The sequence below is a fragment of the Pelecanus crispus genome, chromosome 7, assembly GCF_030463565.1.
Source record: "Pelecanus crispus isolate bPelCri1 chromosome 7, bPelCri1.pri, whole genome shotgun sequence".
NCBI classification, from domain to species: Eukaryota; Metazoa; Chordata; class Aves; order Pelecaniformes; family Pelecanidae; genus Pelecanus; species Pelecanus crispus.
Genome location: NC_134649.1, coordinates 42800368 through 42815516, shown reverse-complemented (window position 1 = coordinate 42815516; position 15149 = coordinate 42800368). Strand labels below are relative to the sequence as shown.

Here is a 15149-nt window from a genome sequence, read left to right as displayed (position 1 = left end):
GCAGGGTTTGAGAGGACAAAAAAGAGCATCCATGTGTTTCAAAGAGAGCGACTCAGAGCCTGTGCTTTGTCTCTTCTGATAAACCTGCTCGTGGATGTAGTCTGGGGCAGCAGAAAGGAGAGATCTGCTCTGCTCCATCTAGGGGCTCTGTGTCCGCTGCTGGCCTAACCAAAGGGATTGATGTTTTACCTTCCCATTACTTATCCACCAATACGTGGGCCTCTTTAAAAAGAGAGAAATGTTCTGACTCTTAAAAAAAAAAAAGAAAAAAAAAAAAAAAGAAATGTTCCAGCAAGTGCAAAAATCATTTAACACTCACTGCTCGTACTGCAAAGCTGCTGGAGTTTGCTTGTAATAACGGAGGTAGTGAGAGGTCTCGGCAAGGATCGGAGCTGATGCTGTGGTTGGGCACTGGCTGGGTGGTAGCTCTGCGGCTGGGCAGAGGAGGGGGCTTCATTCCTCGCAGGCAGCTCTGGTGGGTTTTCTCACCCCTTCGGTCATGTTGCTGAAGCAGACGTTTACCATTAGGTCAGGAAATACTGCATTGTCGGGCTGCTTCAGTGAGAAGTTGGTCCAGTCTCCGAGCTGCAAATTGGTGCTGGGCTGCTGTGTAAGGACCCAGGGGCTGTTTGTGTTGCTTGTGCCTAGTCCCAGGCTGATTTCTGAGCATGGGGCAGGTGGGTACTTAGGAGTGTTGCTCCTTGGAGGGTCCCTATTGCTCTGACCCCTCCCAACATTGCAGGTGGGCTGAGCAGGCAGGGCATGAGCTGCTGCAGGCAGAAGGGATTGTGCGTGCTCTTCACTGCTCCGTGCGTGTAAACCTAGGTATGGTGATGGCACAATCATTTTCTCTGCAGCAAATCAGCTGGGCACCTCTTCTGAGAGAGGAGAAGGTGGCACCAGGGTTGGTGGCTGGGGACGTGGCCGGTGCTTTTCTTGTTTGCCATCCGCAAAGGAGGAGCATGGCTGGAGAGAGGGCGAGCAGTGTGGATGCACCGGGGCCTGTAAATCATGGACAGAGAGGGGGGGCGACAAATCAAGCGCCCACAAAGAAGGAATTGTATAGACAGCAGTAGAACAGTGGGTGTGTGCAGAGTGATCCATGTACGGTCAGACTGTAAGGGAAAAGGACGTGCTGGCTTGGTATCCCTGGAAAGATGTATTGTGGCTATCAGAAAGCAAAGCACAAGGAGCTCTCTCCAGTAACAAATATTAAACTTCTCTGAAACAACCAGAAAATACACTGTTAGGCAGCTGGGAAAAGTTCCCTGAGACTGGCACTTAATACTGGTCGCTTACGTTAACAGCCAAAAGCCAGCGACGTTCAGCTGTTTGCAAAGCAGCCGCATCTGCCCAGGAGAGTTTGCACTTAAAACCCCAAATGCTGGGGATGTGAGTCACCCCCCGTGTGGTCCTGTCTCCCGTCAGGGGGAAAGCAACATCAGCGCAGGGAGAACCTGATACGTTTTCCCAGTGCAAAATAAGCTGGTGGGTTTTTTTTCTAGTCTCATGCCCATTGCTGGGGCCTCTGGCCTCTCCCCCAAGGCCAGCGCTCGGCTGCTCCGGCCCCCCGCCCCTCCTCCTCTCCCTTCCACGTCGTTCATGTCGTGGCTGGTTTTCTGACTGTGCAAGCAGTGATGATGAGGGATGCTCATTTGGTTGGTTTAGCTTTTTCCTAAATCACCTGGTGCTGAGGAGTAATAAAATATTTATTAGATGTTACAAAACCAAACCCAGAACAGCAGCACAGTGAGCAGTTAAATATTCCTCCTTGCGGTGGTACCTGAACAGCAGATAGGTAGAGGAGGAAGAGCAATATGCTGCTCTTGGTCGTGTGCTGTAAGCTGGTCTCTTTAGACAAAACACGGAGGTGCTTCCCCTGGGAATTGCCTGCAGTCCCCAGCTGAACCGATTCCTGCGAGACACGGGTCATACTGATGGGCTGAGCCATTGGGGACCGGCGTGCAGCACCGTGGTGTATCCTCACGTCCCAGCAGCAGGGCAGACCCTTCCAGTGGGATGCGCTGGGTGCAAGGGCACCGTGAGGCATCAGTGCACCGAAACACCCAGTCCTCGATCAGAGGTGTTCAAGTGTGGCAGTAAAGGGGGTCACCTCTCGACCACAGGGGTGCCTTTCACTTGAAAACCTGCCCAGAGTTCAAATCTGACTACTATGTCAGCAGCTGTCCCATTGATGGATATGGCTTTATTAGCTGGTTTGAGTACACGTACAGCTGTGGATGCGTTATTCTGTAGCCTGCCACTGACAAATCAGCGGTGAGCCCTAAAGCATTTGGCAATCTACAATCTAGGATGGCATCTCCTTGCAAATCTTTTGTTGGATATGGTACTGCCATAGCGTAATGTAGGTTGCAAGGGACTTCTGGAGGTCCCTGGCCCAACTCCCCTGCTCAAAGCAGGGCTCACTCCCAAACCAGATCATGTTCATGCAATTAGGTTGTGAACGTTTGCAAGGCTGAAGATGCCACAGCCTCTCTGGGCACCTGTCTCAGTGCTGGACCGCCCTCGCTCCAGCATTATGCAAGAATTCTTAGCAATTCTTATGAAACTCTTCTTTCTACTAGCTTTCAAGGCATGTCATCTGCAGCTCTTGGGCATTTAATATTGTTGATGTGCATCATACAAAGCTTGGAAAGACAACTCTCCTGTGAGTGCAAGTCATCTTGTTTTCTTCACACATGTAGATTTGAAAGTTCACTTTAGAAGAATGAAAATCTGCAGAAGTTGTTCTCGTTCTTTGAAGTTTAAAGCACGTAAATCTGAGACTCTGCTTTGAGCCCATCCGTGATACAGCATGGGGTACAAAACCCAAATCCAGCTAACGTTGTATTACTGTGTAATGTAGACCCTAAGCAGTGAGCTGTATGGCCGCGCTTACTCCTGTGTGCTCAGAGACAGCAAAGCATTTTGGAGAGAGTATGGATTAGTGAGGCATGTTGCCGTGTATAACTTTTTTCAGGGAACTTTTCTGTGGCAAACAGCTTCTCTTTGCAGTGCTTGTGCTCCCCTGGTGTAGGCGAAGGAGGCTGGAGACGATGTGCAGAGATGGTGCCAGCTGTTTGCTGGCTGGGACAACTCTGGAGAAGGTGCCATGGCTCTGTGCATTCAGGTTTGCATTCATCTCCGAGTCAGATGGAATACGTGCAAAATTAACACATAGCAAGAAAGGTGCTGGTGCGCGAGCGCTTGTCCCGAGCAGGCTGGTGCGCCATTTGCTGAGATCTGCATCAAGCAAATTCAAGAAATTGCCTCTGTGATTTGCTTGTGACCATGGTGAGGACATGGTATGTACCAGAGATTGTTCCACCCTGTTTCTGAGGTCTCCAGATTGTGCTGGGCATGCAGTTTCTCTTAAAAAGAAAAAGGAAACAAACAAACAAAAAGTTAGACCAAGAAGGTAGGAAGCATTTGGATGCCTGGATCTAGTTGCTGGTGAGCTCTTCCCCATAATTTAGTCTGTTATGGAGAAGATGTCTGCCAAGTTTCTCATAAAAAGCCACTCACATAAATCCACTAGGAATGCCAGCCCAAAGCTCCATGGGTGCCCTGCCTGATACCTGTGCCAGGAGTTCATCGTCACTGTCTCAATTACATTTTTAATATGCATGTGTGTATCTGGCAACTGAAGTACTCACATGCTTTAGACAGATAAAGGCTGTGAAACACTCTGCTGCATAAACACACCGCAATATTAACTTGGGAGAGTTTGCTTGGGTCCAGAGTCACTGTAGGCAAGCAGGGTGTTCTGCAAGCTCTGAATGCAGAAATGACCATTATTTCTTTAATGGCTGTCACACACTGAAAGCAGTTGTGGGGAAAAGCAGTGAGGGTTGGAAAAGCGAGGGAAGGCAAATAGAATAAACCTCTTCCATCCACCACAGTACTCCTGCTTACTCCCAGCTCTCTGCTTTTCTGCTGTGTGGTGACACCTGGATTTGTATTTGCATCAGGGGCAGGGAGGCTCTGCCCCCCACCAGCCTCACACCCGCTGGGCTTGCAACCCAACAGGGTTTCACCTCCTGCCATAGCTGGTGCAAAGGCTGTGGTATTGTACTGATGCGCTTCAAAGGGGAAGTAATTCTGTTGTTTTCCACTATTTGTAAGCACGCTACGGAAGGTGACAAAGTGAGAAGTGGTTCATATTGGCCCCTTAGTGGCCTTACTGGATCTGCAGAAGTTGTCAGCTTGCTTTAGATGGATTTCTAGCTGATCACTAGTGCCTGTTGTGGTTCAACTTGGCAGGCAGCTAAACACGACATAGCCATTCACTCACTTCCCCCCGCTGGCATGGGGGACAGAATCAAGAGGGGGAAGAAAAAAAAAAAGTAAAACATCTGGGTTGAGATAATGACAATTTAATAGGACAGAAAAGAAAGGGAAAATAATAATAATGATAAAAGAATATAGAAAACAAGTGATGCACAATGCAATTGCTCACCACCTGCTGACCGATGCCCAGCCAGTTCCCAAGCAGCGGATCCCCGGCCAGCTTTCCCCCTAGTTTATGTGCTGAGCATGACGTCATATGGTATGGGATATCCCTTTGTTGGGATATCTGTAAATATATATGGAGATATGCATATATCCATATATATATGGAGAGAGAGAGATATATCTCCATATATATATATCCAGCATATCCCAACTGATACGTCAGCTGGGGACGGCTGTCCTGGCTGTGTCCCCTCCCAACTTCTTGTGCACCCCCAGCCTGCTCGCTGGTGGGGTGGGGTGAGAAGCAGAAAAGGCCTTGACTCTGCGTAAGCACTGCCCAGCAGGAACGGAAACATCCCTGTTATCAACGTTATTCTCATCCTAATCCAAAACACAGCACTGTACCAGCTACTAGAAAGAAAATTAACTCTATCCCAGCCACAACCAGGACAGTGCCTCTAATAGCAAGAGATAAAGTAACACCCCTGCCTTTAAAGCACTTAAGCTTCCAGGTGAGTGTTCAGGGCACGTACACCTTCAAGCCTGTGGATGGGTTGGTGGCATTGCTTGGCCCCGCTTAGAGGCTTCGAGGCGTGATGTTGGGGCTGAGGCTGCTCCCCTGCCCTGGTCCAGCCTCTGCCGGGGAGGTGCTGCCTCCCGGCTGCCCAAGGGTTGCTTCTGGGGTTTGGCGGTGATGCCCTTGGCACCTCACGGGGAGGGGAAGAGGCGTAAAATGGGAGGTGGAACGTGTTGGGCAGATTCTGTTGACCGGCAGGTCTGGTCCCCTCCGCTCCCTCGCTGGTGCTGGCTTTCTGCACCAGGCACCTGCTGCTGTGCTGCAGAAGCTAAATTTAATATGAAAGCAGTTTAATTTTGGCTCAGATTGACTGCGCTCTTGATAACATCCGTAACAGTGGCAGGGACACAAATCAATACACCAGTGCTGCTCCACGGTCTGGTGGGGACGGACGACCGAGGGCCCCGTTAGCCGAGGACTGGGCCATGGTGCAGCCTGGCGTGATCCGAGAGGATCTCCTTTTGTCTGGACGGGGAAAATATTTTATAGAGCTTGGGGGTGAGGAGGAGGCAACTGACACTCTAATAGAGATAAACCCGGTGATTCATTTCCAGAGCCCCCAGCAGCTCACGTGAGCTGCGTATGGGGAGTTTCTAGGAATTTCAAGGAGCGTCATTTGTTTTGAAGGTAGCCCATTCAATATTCAGGAAGGAGCATAAAATATTGCTGCTAGATGGCATTATAGGAATTGAACAAGCAAGGACTTCTGAGGTTGTCCTAAGAAATAACCTGGGGGGGGGGGGAAACAAAAATGCCATGCACATTGTTAAAATCCCAAATGAAAAGCCTCCTGGCTCAGAGGATCTATGCTTTTAGTATGTCTTTCCTTGTGCCTCAACACCCTGATTTCAATGTTACCTGTAGTTTTCCTGTTTCTTTTCTTGGTTTCTTACGGCCTCTATTGCCCCGTCGTTTCTGCCTGACTTTCACAATGGTTGCTAATACAAAATCATCAATATATTTAATTAAGATCTTGCTTTTCTCTTCTTCCAGATAATTAAATGCTTAATAAAAACAGACCTAGCGCCTTCCCACAGGTGTCTCCCACTTGATCAGTACATTGTCTCTGGCTCCTCTTACTGCTGACCCAGTTTTCTTTTCAATTCTGTCAGGAGCTTCCATCAGCTCAGAAAGGTTTGGAGCCTGCTTTACGTCTGACGCTGTGCATATTGCCCAAGGGCTCATGATGTCTAGGGCAGACACGACAAAGGGTTTTAGGTGCCTGACGTGGCAGATGGAGTCTTACAGCTAAAAACTAGATCCTGCCACCCTTTAAGCCAGGACCTTTCGGCAGTGCTTTCCCACAGGGCTCATTGGAGATGGTGCCCAAGGCTGAGGTGGCTCAGGTTAGAGGGATGGTCCTTGCTCCAGCCCTGTGATGCTGAGCCTTCTTGCATGTGTCAGACCCTGTGAAGTCTGGGCTGCTGCTTTGGGGGTGGGAATGACCCATCTTTCCAGCACCCTCAGGGGTGGCGAAGGCCATTTTTTCTGAAGCAGAGCATATTGAGTCTTGCTTTATGTGACTTTGATGAACACCTCTCCATAAGCACCAGGATAAACTAATCCCAGACTATTGCATCAAATTGCCATTGCTCACTAACCCTCCTCAGCATGGTGTTGCAGAATTAATTACCAGTATTCATGATATTTGTTACCACAGTCCCTAAACACCCTGCATGGCGCATCATCTAGATCTAGTAATATTTATCGTTGCATTTTCCAAGTGGTCCCTCTCCTACATTTTTCACTAGCTGTGTTTACTAGGCTTCAGTATACTCTGGTGGTTTGGATTTCTGTAGTTTTTGATACTTTATTCAAAGCCATTTAGACACTTAAAGCTATTAATTTTTCTCTTCCATTCTAATGGGCTGGTTTCTTCTGCTGGCGTACAAGTGAGGGAAAAAAAGCATTTTTCTTTAGACCTTTTGGTCATTAGCAAATAGTTGTCCTAATTCTTACTGCTCTCTTTTCCCTTCAAGTTTGAAGTTGTTGTATACACATCTTGTTTGCTTCCTTCTGTTTTGCCTAAATTAATTCTTATCCTCAAACCTGAAGTAGCCCTGTGGTAAACCAGGCACAACTACATTTAAATCCCTGCAGCCCTTCAGCATGAGTGTTATCTGCATCTTGAGATGTTATCCTGGCATTGCTGGTACATGATTTTTCTGCCTGCTGTGACTTTGCACTACAAGCTGAAGAGGTGGGGTTTTTTAGCTGTATCTGTTTTTAAACTGACAGATAAATTGGCAAAATAATGGCATGTTGTCTTACAAGGCTGGAATAAAGCCTTGTAAACTTTCTATTGATGTCATTGTGCCAAAATTAGAATTGTAAGTTATACCAGCTGTATGCTGGACAGAAACTGTTTTGAGCAGCAGAGACAGCAGATAAAGTCCTTGCTAGGATGTGGAGAACAGGTTTGCCCTCGTATAATTTCTTTGGCATTAAGTGGCATTAAATTTTTTCACCACTGGTCCTGACTGGTGTTTTATATGTGACAAGATAGAAGAAATGAGCAAGGAAAAAAAAAAAAAAAAACAAATGAGGAAAGACCAAGGTGTCTGTCTTCAACAGCCAGCTCACAAGGCTTCCTGTTCGGTAATGAAACCTCATCTTCTGAAGGGGAGGAGAGGATAAATGGGGAAGAGATTACACTGAAACAGTCTCTTCCGAGCATGCCCACAGCAGCTTGCTTTTGACTTAGGTATACCTGAAATGGTAAAAGTCTTGTGTACATTTTGTGGCAGCAGAGTTGTTTAGAAATGATGTTCAGGGTGACTTCAGGTGCTCGTGGTGCTTAAATGAACTTTCTGGGATGAAGAGTGCACATGTGTGTGTACCAACACATGGCTGATTCCTCATCTGTTGCTGCTGTCCCCAAAGGAGAAGAGAAGTGCACATCATAAGCACCCGATAAGATATTGCAGAAGAATTAGGGGGTTTTTCCTCACACATAAACCTTTCTTGACTAATTTTCTCCTTTTGCATATTTTGCAGATAAGTAAGCAGCAGCTCCAGACAATCAAAGATCGTTTCCAGGCCTTTCTCAATGGAGAAACACAGATTGTGGCAGATGAAGCATTTATAAATGCTGTCCAGAGCTACTATGAGGTAAGGAGAGACGATACGATATTCATAAGAATTCCTGTTCTCACCCCTATTCACAGATGGGGTCGAATCCTGAACTAATGGATTCTTTGTCCTTTGTCAACAAAGCACAAAACAAAGGCAAGTGCAAGGCTTCTCCCATCTGATGTCTGGTACATCACAAGGTTTGTGAGGTTCAGGGTTTGAACATGCAACCATACGGCAACCATGGCAACCCCTACACCATGGTGTATCCTATAGCTTGATTATGAGGAGGATTGTCTTTCCTTTAAGCTGAAAAATATCTTCCTGATACTTTTGAACAGCGCACTCTAAAACAAGAAAGATGGCACGATATAAAATAAATGTCATGTGCTCTCTATGAAAAATACCAAGAGAAAACTGGGCAGCACGTTCAGTTCTTGCTGAAGCTTTTACATTCTGTCTAATTGACTTTGGGATTTTCAGCAAGAGTCTTGTCTTTTCTCTCTGGTATGACAAGTGCTGTAAAGCAAAGGGGGAGGAAGGGGGATGTACAAAACTAGATGATACCAAAGAACATGAAGCATCATTCATAATTGTGCAAAAGAATAATTATGCATGTCTGTCTATTTGCACCTCTTTGTATGCAGCCCTTAATGCTGCCTCTCTTATCTTTTCTCAGAAGGAAAGAGCTTCTGTTTTTGAAGGAAATCAGTGCTTGTGATTTGTATGAGGAGTGTCTCTTATTTTTTTGCTAGCCTTTCTGCAAACCATTTCTCTTTCTCCCTAGAGCTATTCTGTCATAAAAGGTGAAGATTTTGAATTGCCTACATAAAATATTTCACTGGAAGTGGAATCTAAGAGGGGACCAAAATCAGATACTAAAACTGAAGAGAATTTTAACTCTATAAAAAATGGCAGCAGCTGCTTCTGTGTAAGGAAAGCGCAAATTATCTCTGGATTAACTCTATTAAACCGGCCTAGTAGTTACTGCTCCATCATTCTCTGTACAGGAAGGAAGCTGAGAGTAATTTACATCTCTTACCAGAAAAGAAATTGCCAAGGGATCATCAGTTTATCACAGCTTCACCGAACAGATGCTTTCAGAGAAAGTTTTCAAGATGGCGTGAGCTGCATTTTAGGATGTAAGAGCAGCGTGAACTGTTTAGATAAGGCTGTCGGGCAGGAAAAGGAAACTGCTTAAAAACAGGCAAAATACATCCCTGTTTCACTGGTGGGTCTGGCTGAAAGCATGTCCTGACCAGCTCCAGAAGACCTATGCTGTATAATTACCTCAAGTAATCAAACGTACGAAGAGCAGTTGATCAGCACTAGATGTCTGCAAACCCTATGTCTTCAGTTCGACTGCACACTCCACCTGCTCTGTCCTATATAAAACAGGCCACAAAAAGCGTAATGGATCGCTCTGTGTCCTTTAGCGCAACTTTCTTTTTCTTCTCTTTAACTGTTGGTCTCATTTGATTTACGGCCGTGTACTTGCAGCTTCTGTGCAGCTGTAGCATGGCTGCGTGTGTCCTCCTCGGCACCATCTGCAGTGGCACAAGGCAAAGCCTCGCAGCAGAAAGCCTTTGCCCCCTCTCAGCACCTGAGCAGCGTTCCCTGCTGATGGCGTTCTCCTTCCTCCCTTCTCCGCACGGAGGTGCCTGCCCTTGGTTGAGCCATGGTGCAATCACAGCAGAACCTGCTTAGCTCAGCTCCTCCAAATCTCAGAGTTTTGTGCAATTAACTGGCCCTTGGATGGATGCTATCTAGAAATTGGTGTTTAGGTACTGACTTATAAAGCTGCATGATGGCTTGGAAAATACTAAAACTTGGTTTGTTGCTTAGCTGAAACTGGCCATGTCTGTGCAGGACATGGCTGGTGTTTCTAAGGGGATCACTTAGTGTCAGTGCAGTACAGGATCATTACCTGGGGAATGATTTTTTTTTTGCTGGAGAAAGAAAGAGGTAACGGTGACATGGTAGGTCAGGGATGCGTTTGCTCTTGCCAAGGACATGTTTGCATGGCCACATTCTGCTGTTAAGTCTGCTGTAAGCGTGTGATCACCAGTCCTAGACTAGTTCACAGGCTGCTATCAAATTATAAGATTGAGCTGAGCAGGCTCCAGCACTGGTTTGCAAAGCACCGCTGTGCCTGCAAGAATGCTGCGGATCCGTGTGTGCGAGATGGGCCCAGCACGCTCCAACAGACACTCCAGGAGAGCCTGTCTGATGTCCTTTTGCTTCTCATGAGTAAAGCTTCGTCTGTCAATCAACGCTTTATGCAGCAGTCCCTTCAGTGGGTATTATGGAAGTGCTTCGTTTGACCCACTTCCACTCTGCTGTGGGCAGACAGAGCCAGGATCATGCATGACCTGGGGGGCTCATCTATGGATGTGGCAGGAGATGCCTGACCCAGCTCATGGAGGCCAGTTCTCTTCTGTGTGCGCCGATGGATGCACCCATGCTAGGATTTTGCTCCAGCAATTCTTGACTCCTGGCAGTCCTACTAGGCAGTCTTTACAGCCAGGTGATTCACCTGGTATTTTCTAAAGAAAGCAGCTCGCTCTGCAGGACAAAACACCTCTTTTATCTTTTTTTATCTTCCTATTTCATGGTCTTTTTCTGCTGCTTTGTGTCCGACTGGCACTCCCCTGCGCCTGCCTCCTTTCTGCCAGTCGCAGCCCTCCTTTCCTGTGCTGGCTGCTGCTCCACCCCCGGGAGGATGAATCAGGGCTGAGGGGAGACGGGGAGTCGGGTCCCTCTGCTCGCAGTGCCATCACCCCCCTCCAACTGGGGTGAGGACCAGGGATAACAACAGCCGCTGGTGCCGGTGGTTATGGGAAGTCATTAGCACTGTCACACAGGGTCGGGCCAAAGGCGTCTGGAGCGGATGATTAGAGAGGGGATGTGGGAGCTGAGGATGCAGCAGCGAGGCCGTTCGCCGTGACCTCCCGCTGTTTCCAGCAGTCAGCGTGCTGGGGACTTCCTCAGCTGCGCTGGCAGCTTGGATTTTGGTAGCTCTCATCTATTACCTAAAAGCACCTGCGCACACCCAGGGTGTTATCACTCATATTTAAGTTCTGCAAGGAAACAAAATGTGTGCTGGTATCATTTCAGCACAGACTGAAGAGGCTGCTGGTGGCATCCTGCCTGTCTTGTCCGCAGGGAGTGTTCCCCAGCACAGTGATGTTGGAAGGAAACAGCCCAGCTCTTCCTCAGAAGCATTTCTGGGCTGGTCCTGGAGCAAAACCCACTACTGCTCCTGACAGATGCTGTGCCGTCAAGCATCTGGGAACATGGACTGCCATGTTGCTGAGTGGTATAAAAAAAAATCTACCATGTCCTTAGGTCATCCTGGAGCTCTTTAATTATTGAAAGCTGACAGATACACCCTGGTGCTGGCACAGCTTCTTCCCAGCCTGCTGCATTCATCCGTTCTCAGCATCATTAATAAAACAGCAGTTCTTGCTGGGCATCGATTGCTCTCCCATATTCAGGGCTTGGGAAAGGAGAGCCAACACAATATCCCCCTGTCCATCTCTCACCCTTCAGCTCTGCATTGCTCCCATGGCATCTCCTGGTCTGCAGGGGTCTGTTATGTTTTGACCCTTCTGCTGCTCTTGCAGTGGGAAGAGCATCTTCATCAAACACCTTCTCCCTCCCTCCTGCTGTCAGTGTCCTGCACCTTGCAGGCTGCTCTCTCTGCAAAGCCTTCCCAAGCAGCTTCAAGCTGCACTGAACCATCCTGTGCTACTTCAGCAGAGCTGGAGCAGGAAGGGATTTGGCCTCGTCCGCCTGTGGCCATGCCACTGGCTGCGTGCCTTTGAATGATCTGAGTTGCCTTGGTGTTTACCCATCAGTTTGCAAAGATCAGGCCATTCGTTCTTGTCCTTTCCTGGGGCATTTTAACTGTACTCTTCCAGTGCTGGCTGCCCAGGTTGGAAAGATCAGGGTATGGGAGAAGTGAAGACACACATGTTAGTTAACGGAAGGTAACATTAAATTAATGAATGCAATGCCATTCTTGTCCTCTTGGGAGGACAGCATGGCAGTTTGCAAAGATCTCTGGTGTAGTAGCTTAATGTAAGCCTGGTCCTTGCACTGGTCAGAGGTTTCCCAGGGGCCTGGCTACCAGGATAAATGCAATGCAATGCTGTTGACTTGAGTAGGATGACTGGGCTCCCTCTATCAGGGCAGAATTTGGCCAGGTGAGTGTAGTTGTGCAATAATTTCCTTACTAAAACATTTGATAGAGCAAAATATAATCTTGCTTTCCCAAAGGGCATTTATGTACCTGGTGAGGTGTGACCACAACATCGCATGAGGTCTAATTGCATCAAAATATTCCATTTTAGCGGATGCAAAGCAGAAGCTTCACGTAATTTCATTATGCTTCGCAAAGTACAGCTGAAACCTTTGTCCATCTGGCGACATGTGGTTGTTGAGTGAGGCATTGGGAAGTGTACTGGAAGCCAGTTAGTGGGCTTCCCAGCAGTGAAACCACATTTTGTGGTACTTAAGGGGGATTTTTTTTTTTTTTAACTGACACCATTTGAAGTCACCGCTTTTTTGCAGGTGTTCCTAAAAAGCGACCGTGTTGCTAGGATGGTGCAGAGCGGAGGGTGCTCGGCAAATGACTCCCGGGAGGTCTTCAAGAAGCACATTGAGAAGAGAGTGCGCAGCCTGCCAGAAATTGATGGCCTCAGCAAGGAGACGGTCCTGAGCTCTTGGATGGCAAAGTTTGACGCTATTTACCGTGGGGAAGAGGATCCCCGCAAGCAGCAGGCCAGGATGACGGCGAGCGCTGCCTCGGAGCTCATCCTCAGCAAGGAGCAGCTCTACGAGATGTTCCAGAACATTTTGGGGATCAAGAAATTTGAGCATCAGCTTCTGTACAATGCGTGTCAGGTAAGGTCCTTCTCCCAGGCTGGGCGGGAATGGAAGGGGTTTTCTTGGGGAACGGCTTGCCAATGGGAAATACTGCTCTTATGAACTGGAAACTTTGGGTCTGATCAGACTGTTTTTGAGAGAAATTCCACTAGGGAAGGGGGTTTTGGTTCGTGGTGGAACTTCTGCACTGGCAGTTTTGTTCTGGCTGTCCAGGCGGTCTTCCTCCCCTTGCTCATGCTTGTGTTCTCTTGGTTCGTTGCTTAGGGTTTTCTGCAGATGTTTTCGAAGGTCTTTTTATATAAAGTTTTCTTTCCTGAAATCCCATAGGATTGACCAGATGGGAAAATTTTATTCCTCCAGCTCTGTTTCTGGATGAGCAGGTCTTTGATGGTGCCTAAGTGAGCTGTTTTGCTGTGATTTGCTTGCCTTTCCACTGTCACATCACCAATCTAAATGACAGAAGTATGTTCTTGCAGCCTTGCAATAACCTTATTAGCACTTGAAGCTCAGGTGCCCCCCGGGGTGGATGTCTTACGCAAACTCGCTTATTGAGGTTGTACGGGCTCTCCTTAAATAGAGGGAGCCTCTGTGACCCCTGCGTGCCCATGGTGGAAGGAGAGTGTGTCCCAAACCCCCATGACCTCAGGGTGGCTCTGCTTGCACTATGAGTTCCCAGACAGATGAAAACCTTTCCCATTCCTCTCTTTTTCTCCCCCAGTAAGAGCCAGTTCCCCAGAGGCACGGAGCTGGGACTCTGCAGTGCTGCTTGCATTTCCAGCAGCTCTTGCTGAGGGCTGGCGGTGGCTGTCCAGGCTGTGGGTGACCCAGATTACAGTCCCCTGCTATCGGATATAAATACCACAGGCGGGATAAAGGATGTCAGAGTCACAGGGAGGGTAAGGTAATGCTGTGGAAAGTTTTTGGAGAGGAGCAGACCTCAATCTCTTCCCCGTAATTCAGGGGTTTAGCTTATTGAAATTAGTACATTCAAGACCAATTTTGTCTGTCGTCTGTCTAGACATTTCCAATTCTTTTCAAGACATAGAAAATTATGTTTGATCTGTTTTTTCTCCTGTAAGGAGCTTAATTATCTTGCATTTGTTCTTCATCTCAGACCTTAATGGCAGAGTGGGGAGAGAATAATAAACGTCCCTGAGTAAGGTGTCTTCACAGCAAAAAGGCAACAGCAAGGACTGCATCGGTCCTCATAAATTATGTTTACAAACCAGATTTCGTGCCTCCATCCTCTCTTGGAGGACTTCTTTAAAATCAAAACCATAATGTTTTCAGTGATGTGTTGAGAGCTGAGTCAGTTCTGCAGTGGGTATTTTTTTTTGGTTTTTTTGTTTTTTTATTAACTTAAACCAACTCAAGCCCTGTGTCTCTCATCCTCCCTTGACCTCTGCTCAGCTAAGGAACTAGGGTGGATCTGTGTGAGTGTGTGTGCGATCCTAGCTTCTTGCTTTGTGGTTCCCAGTGATGCTGAAAACAGTATTTAATCATGGCTGTGCTGCTTTGTGGATGATCTCTGCTTATAAGAGCCTTTCTGGCTGACACCACGAACCCAGTAGCTGCTCCCTGCAAATTGCCCTGTTGCATCGAGCAACCTGTTTCCTGCAGTAGCTCCTAGCTTTACTCTGGAAGTGAATGATTTAATTCTGGATCTTTTCCAATACTCAGAGGCAGCAAACCTGTAATTTAAGCTTTTAGAGAAAGACATAATTTCTGTTGAAAGCGAGTATTAGCATGGGAGTTACTCTGTTTTTAATACCTGGATAGTGAGGATTAGCTATGCAGAAGGGAAAGCCCTTTATACAAGGTACGGCTCAGAAAGCTGCAAGGCCAGCGGTCGTTCAGCCATTTAGTATTTTGCTGGGGTACAGTGCGAGTGGCTACGGTGCCATGGTGCTGGCATGGTGGGGTGGGAGCCTGTCCTGCGGGGAGCAGAGGTGGGAGCAGATCGCTGCTGCTCCTTCTCCTGTTGGGTGCTGCAGGGAAGGCAGCAGTCAGCACCCAGTGGAACTGCAGGCTTTGCTGTGGGGACCCTTATTTCAGTGCTACCTGTGGTCATGTCATCTGGGCTATACCAGAGGGATCTCTGGAGCTCTCTGGCCACCGGCAGCCCTTAGGAGAGCCGCAGCAGCTGCTCTGAACT

The 15149-nt window shown here is 47.7% G+C and overlaps 1 protein-coding gene across 9 annotated transcripts in view; it reads left to right on the top strand.

Annotated features, from left to right (window-relative positions):
* The window catches only part of CADPS (calcium dependent secretion activator), a 227458-nt gene that overhangs the window by 41276 nt on the left and 171033 nt on the right, over positions 1-15149 (top strand). For all 9 annotated transcript variants that reach the window (XM_075714588.1, XM_075714587.1, XM_075714586.1 and 6 more), the window contains exons 2-3: positions 8030-8143; positions 12680-13012. In XM_075714588.1, the coding sequence (XP_075570703.1) occupies positions 8030-8143; positions 12680-13012 (447 nt within the window). The remainder of the gene's footprint in view (positions 1-8029; positions 8144-12679; positions 13013-15149) is intronic.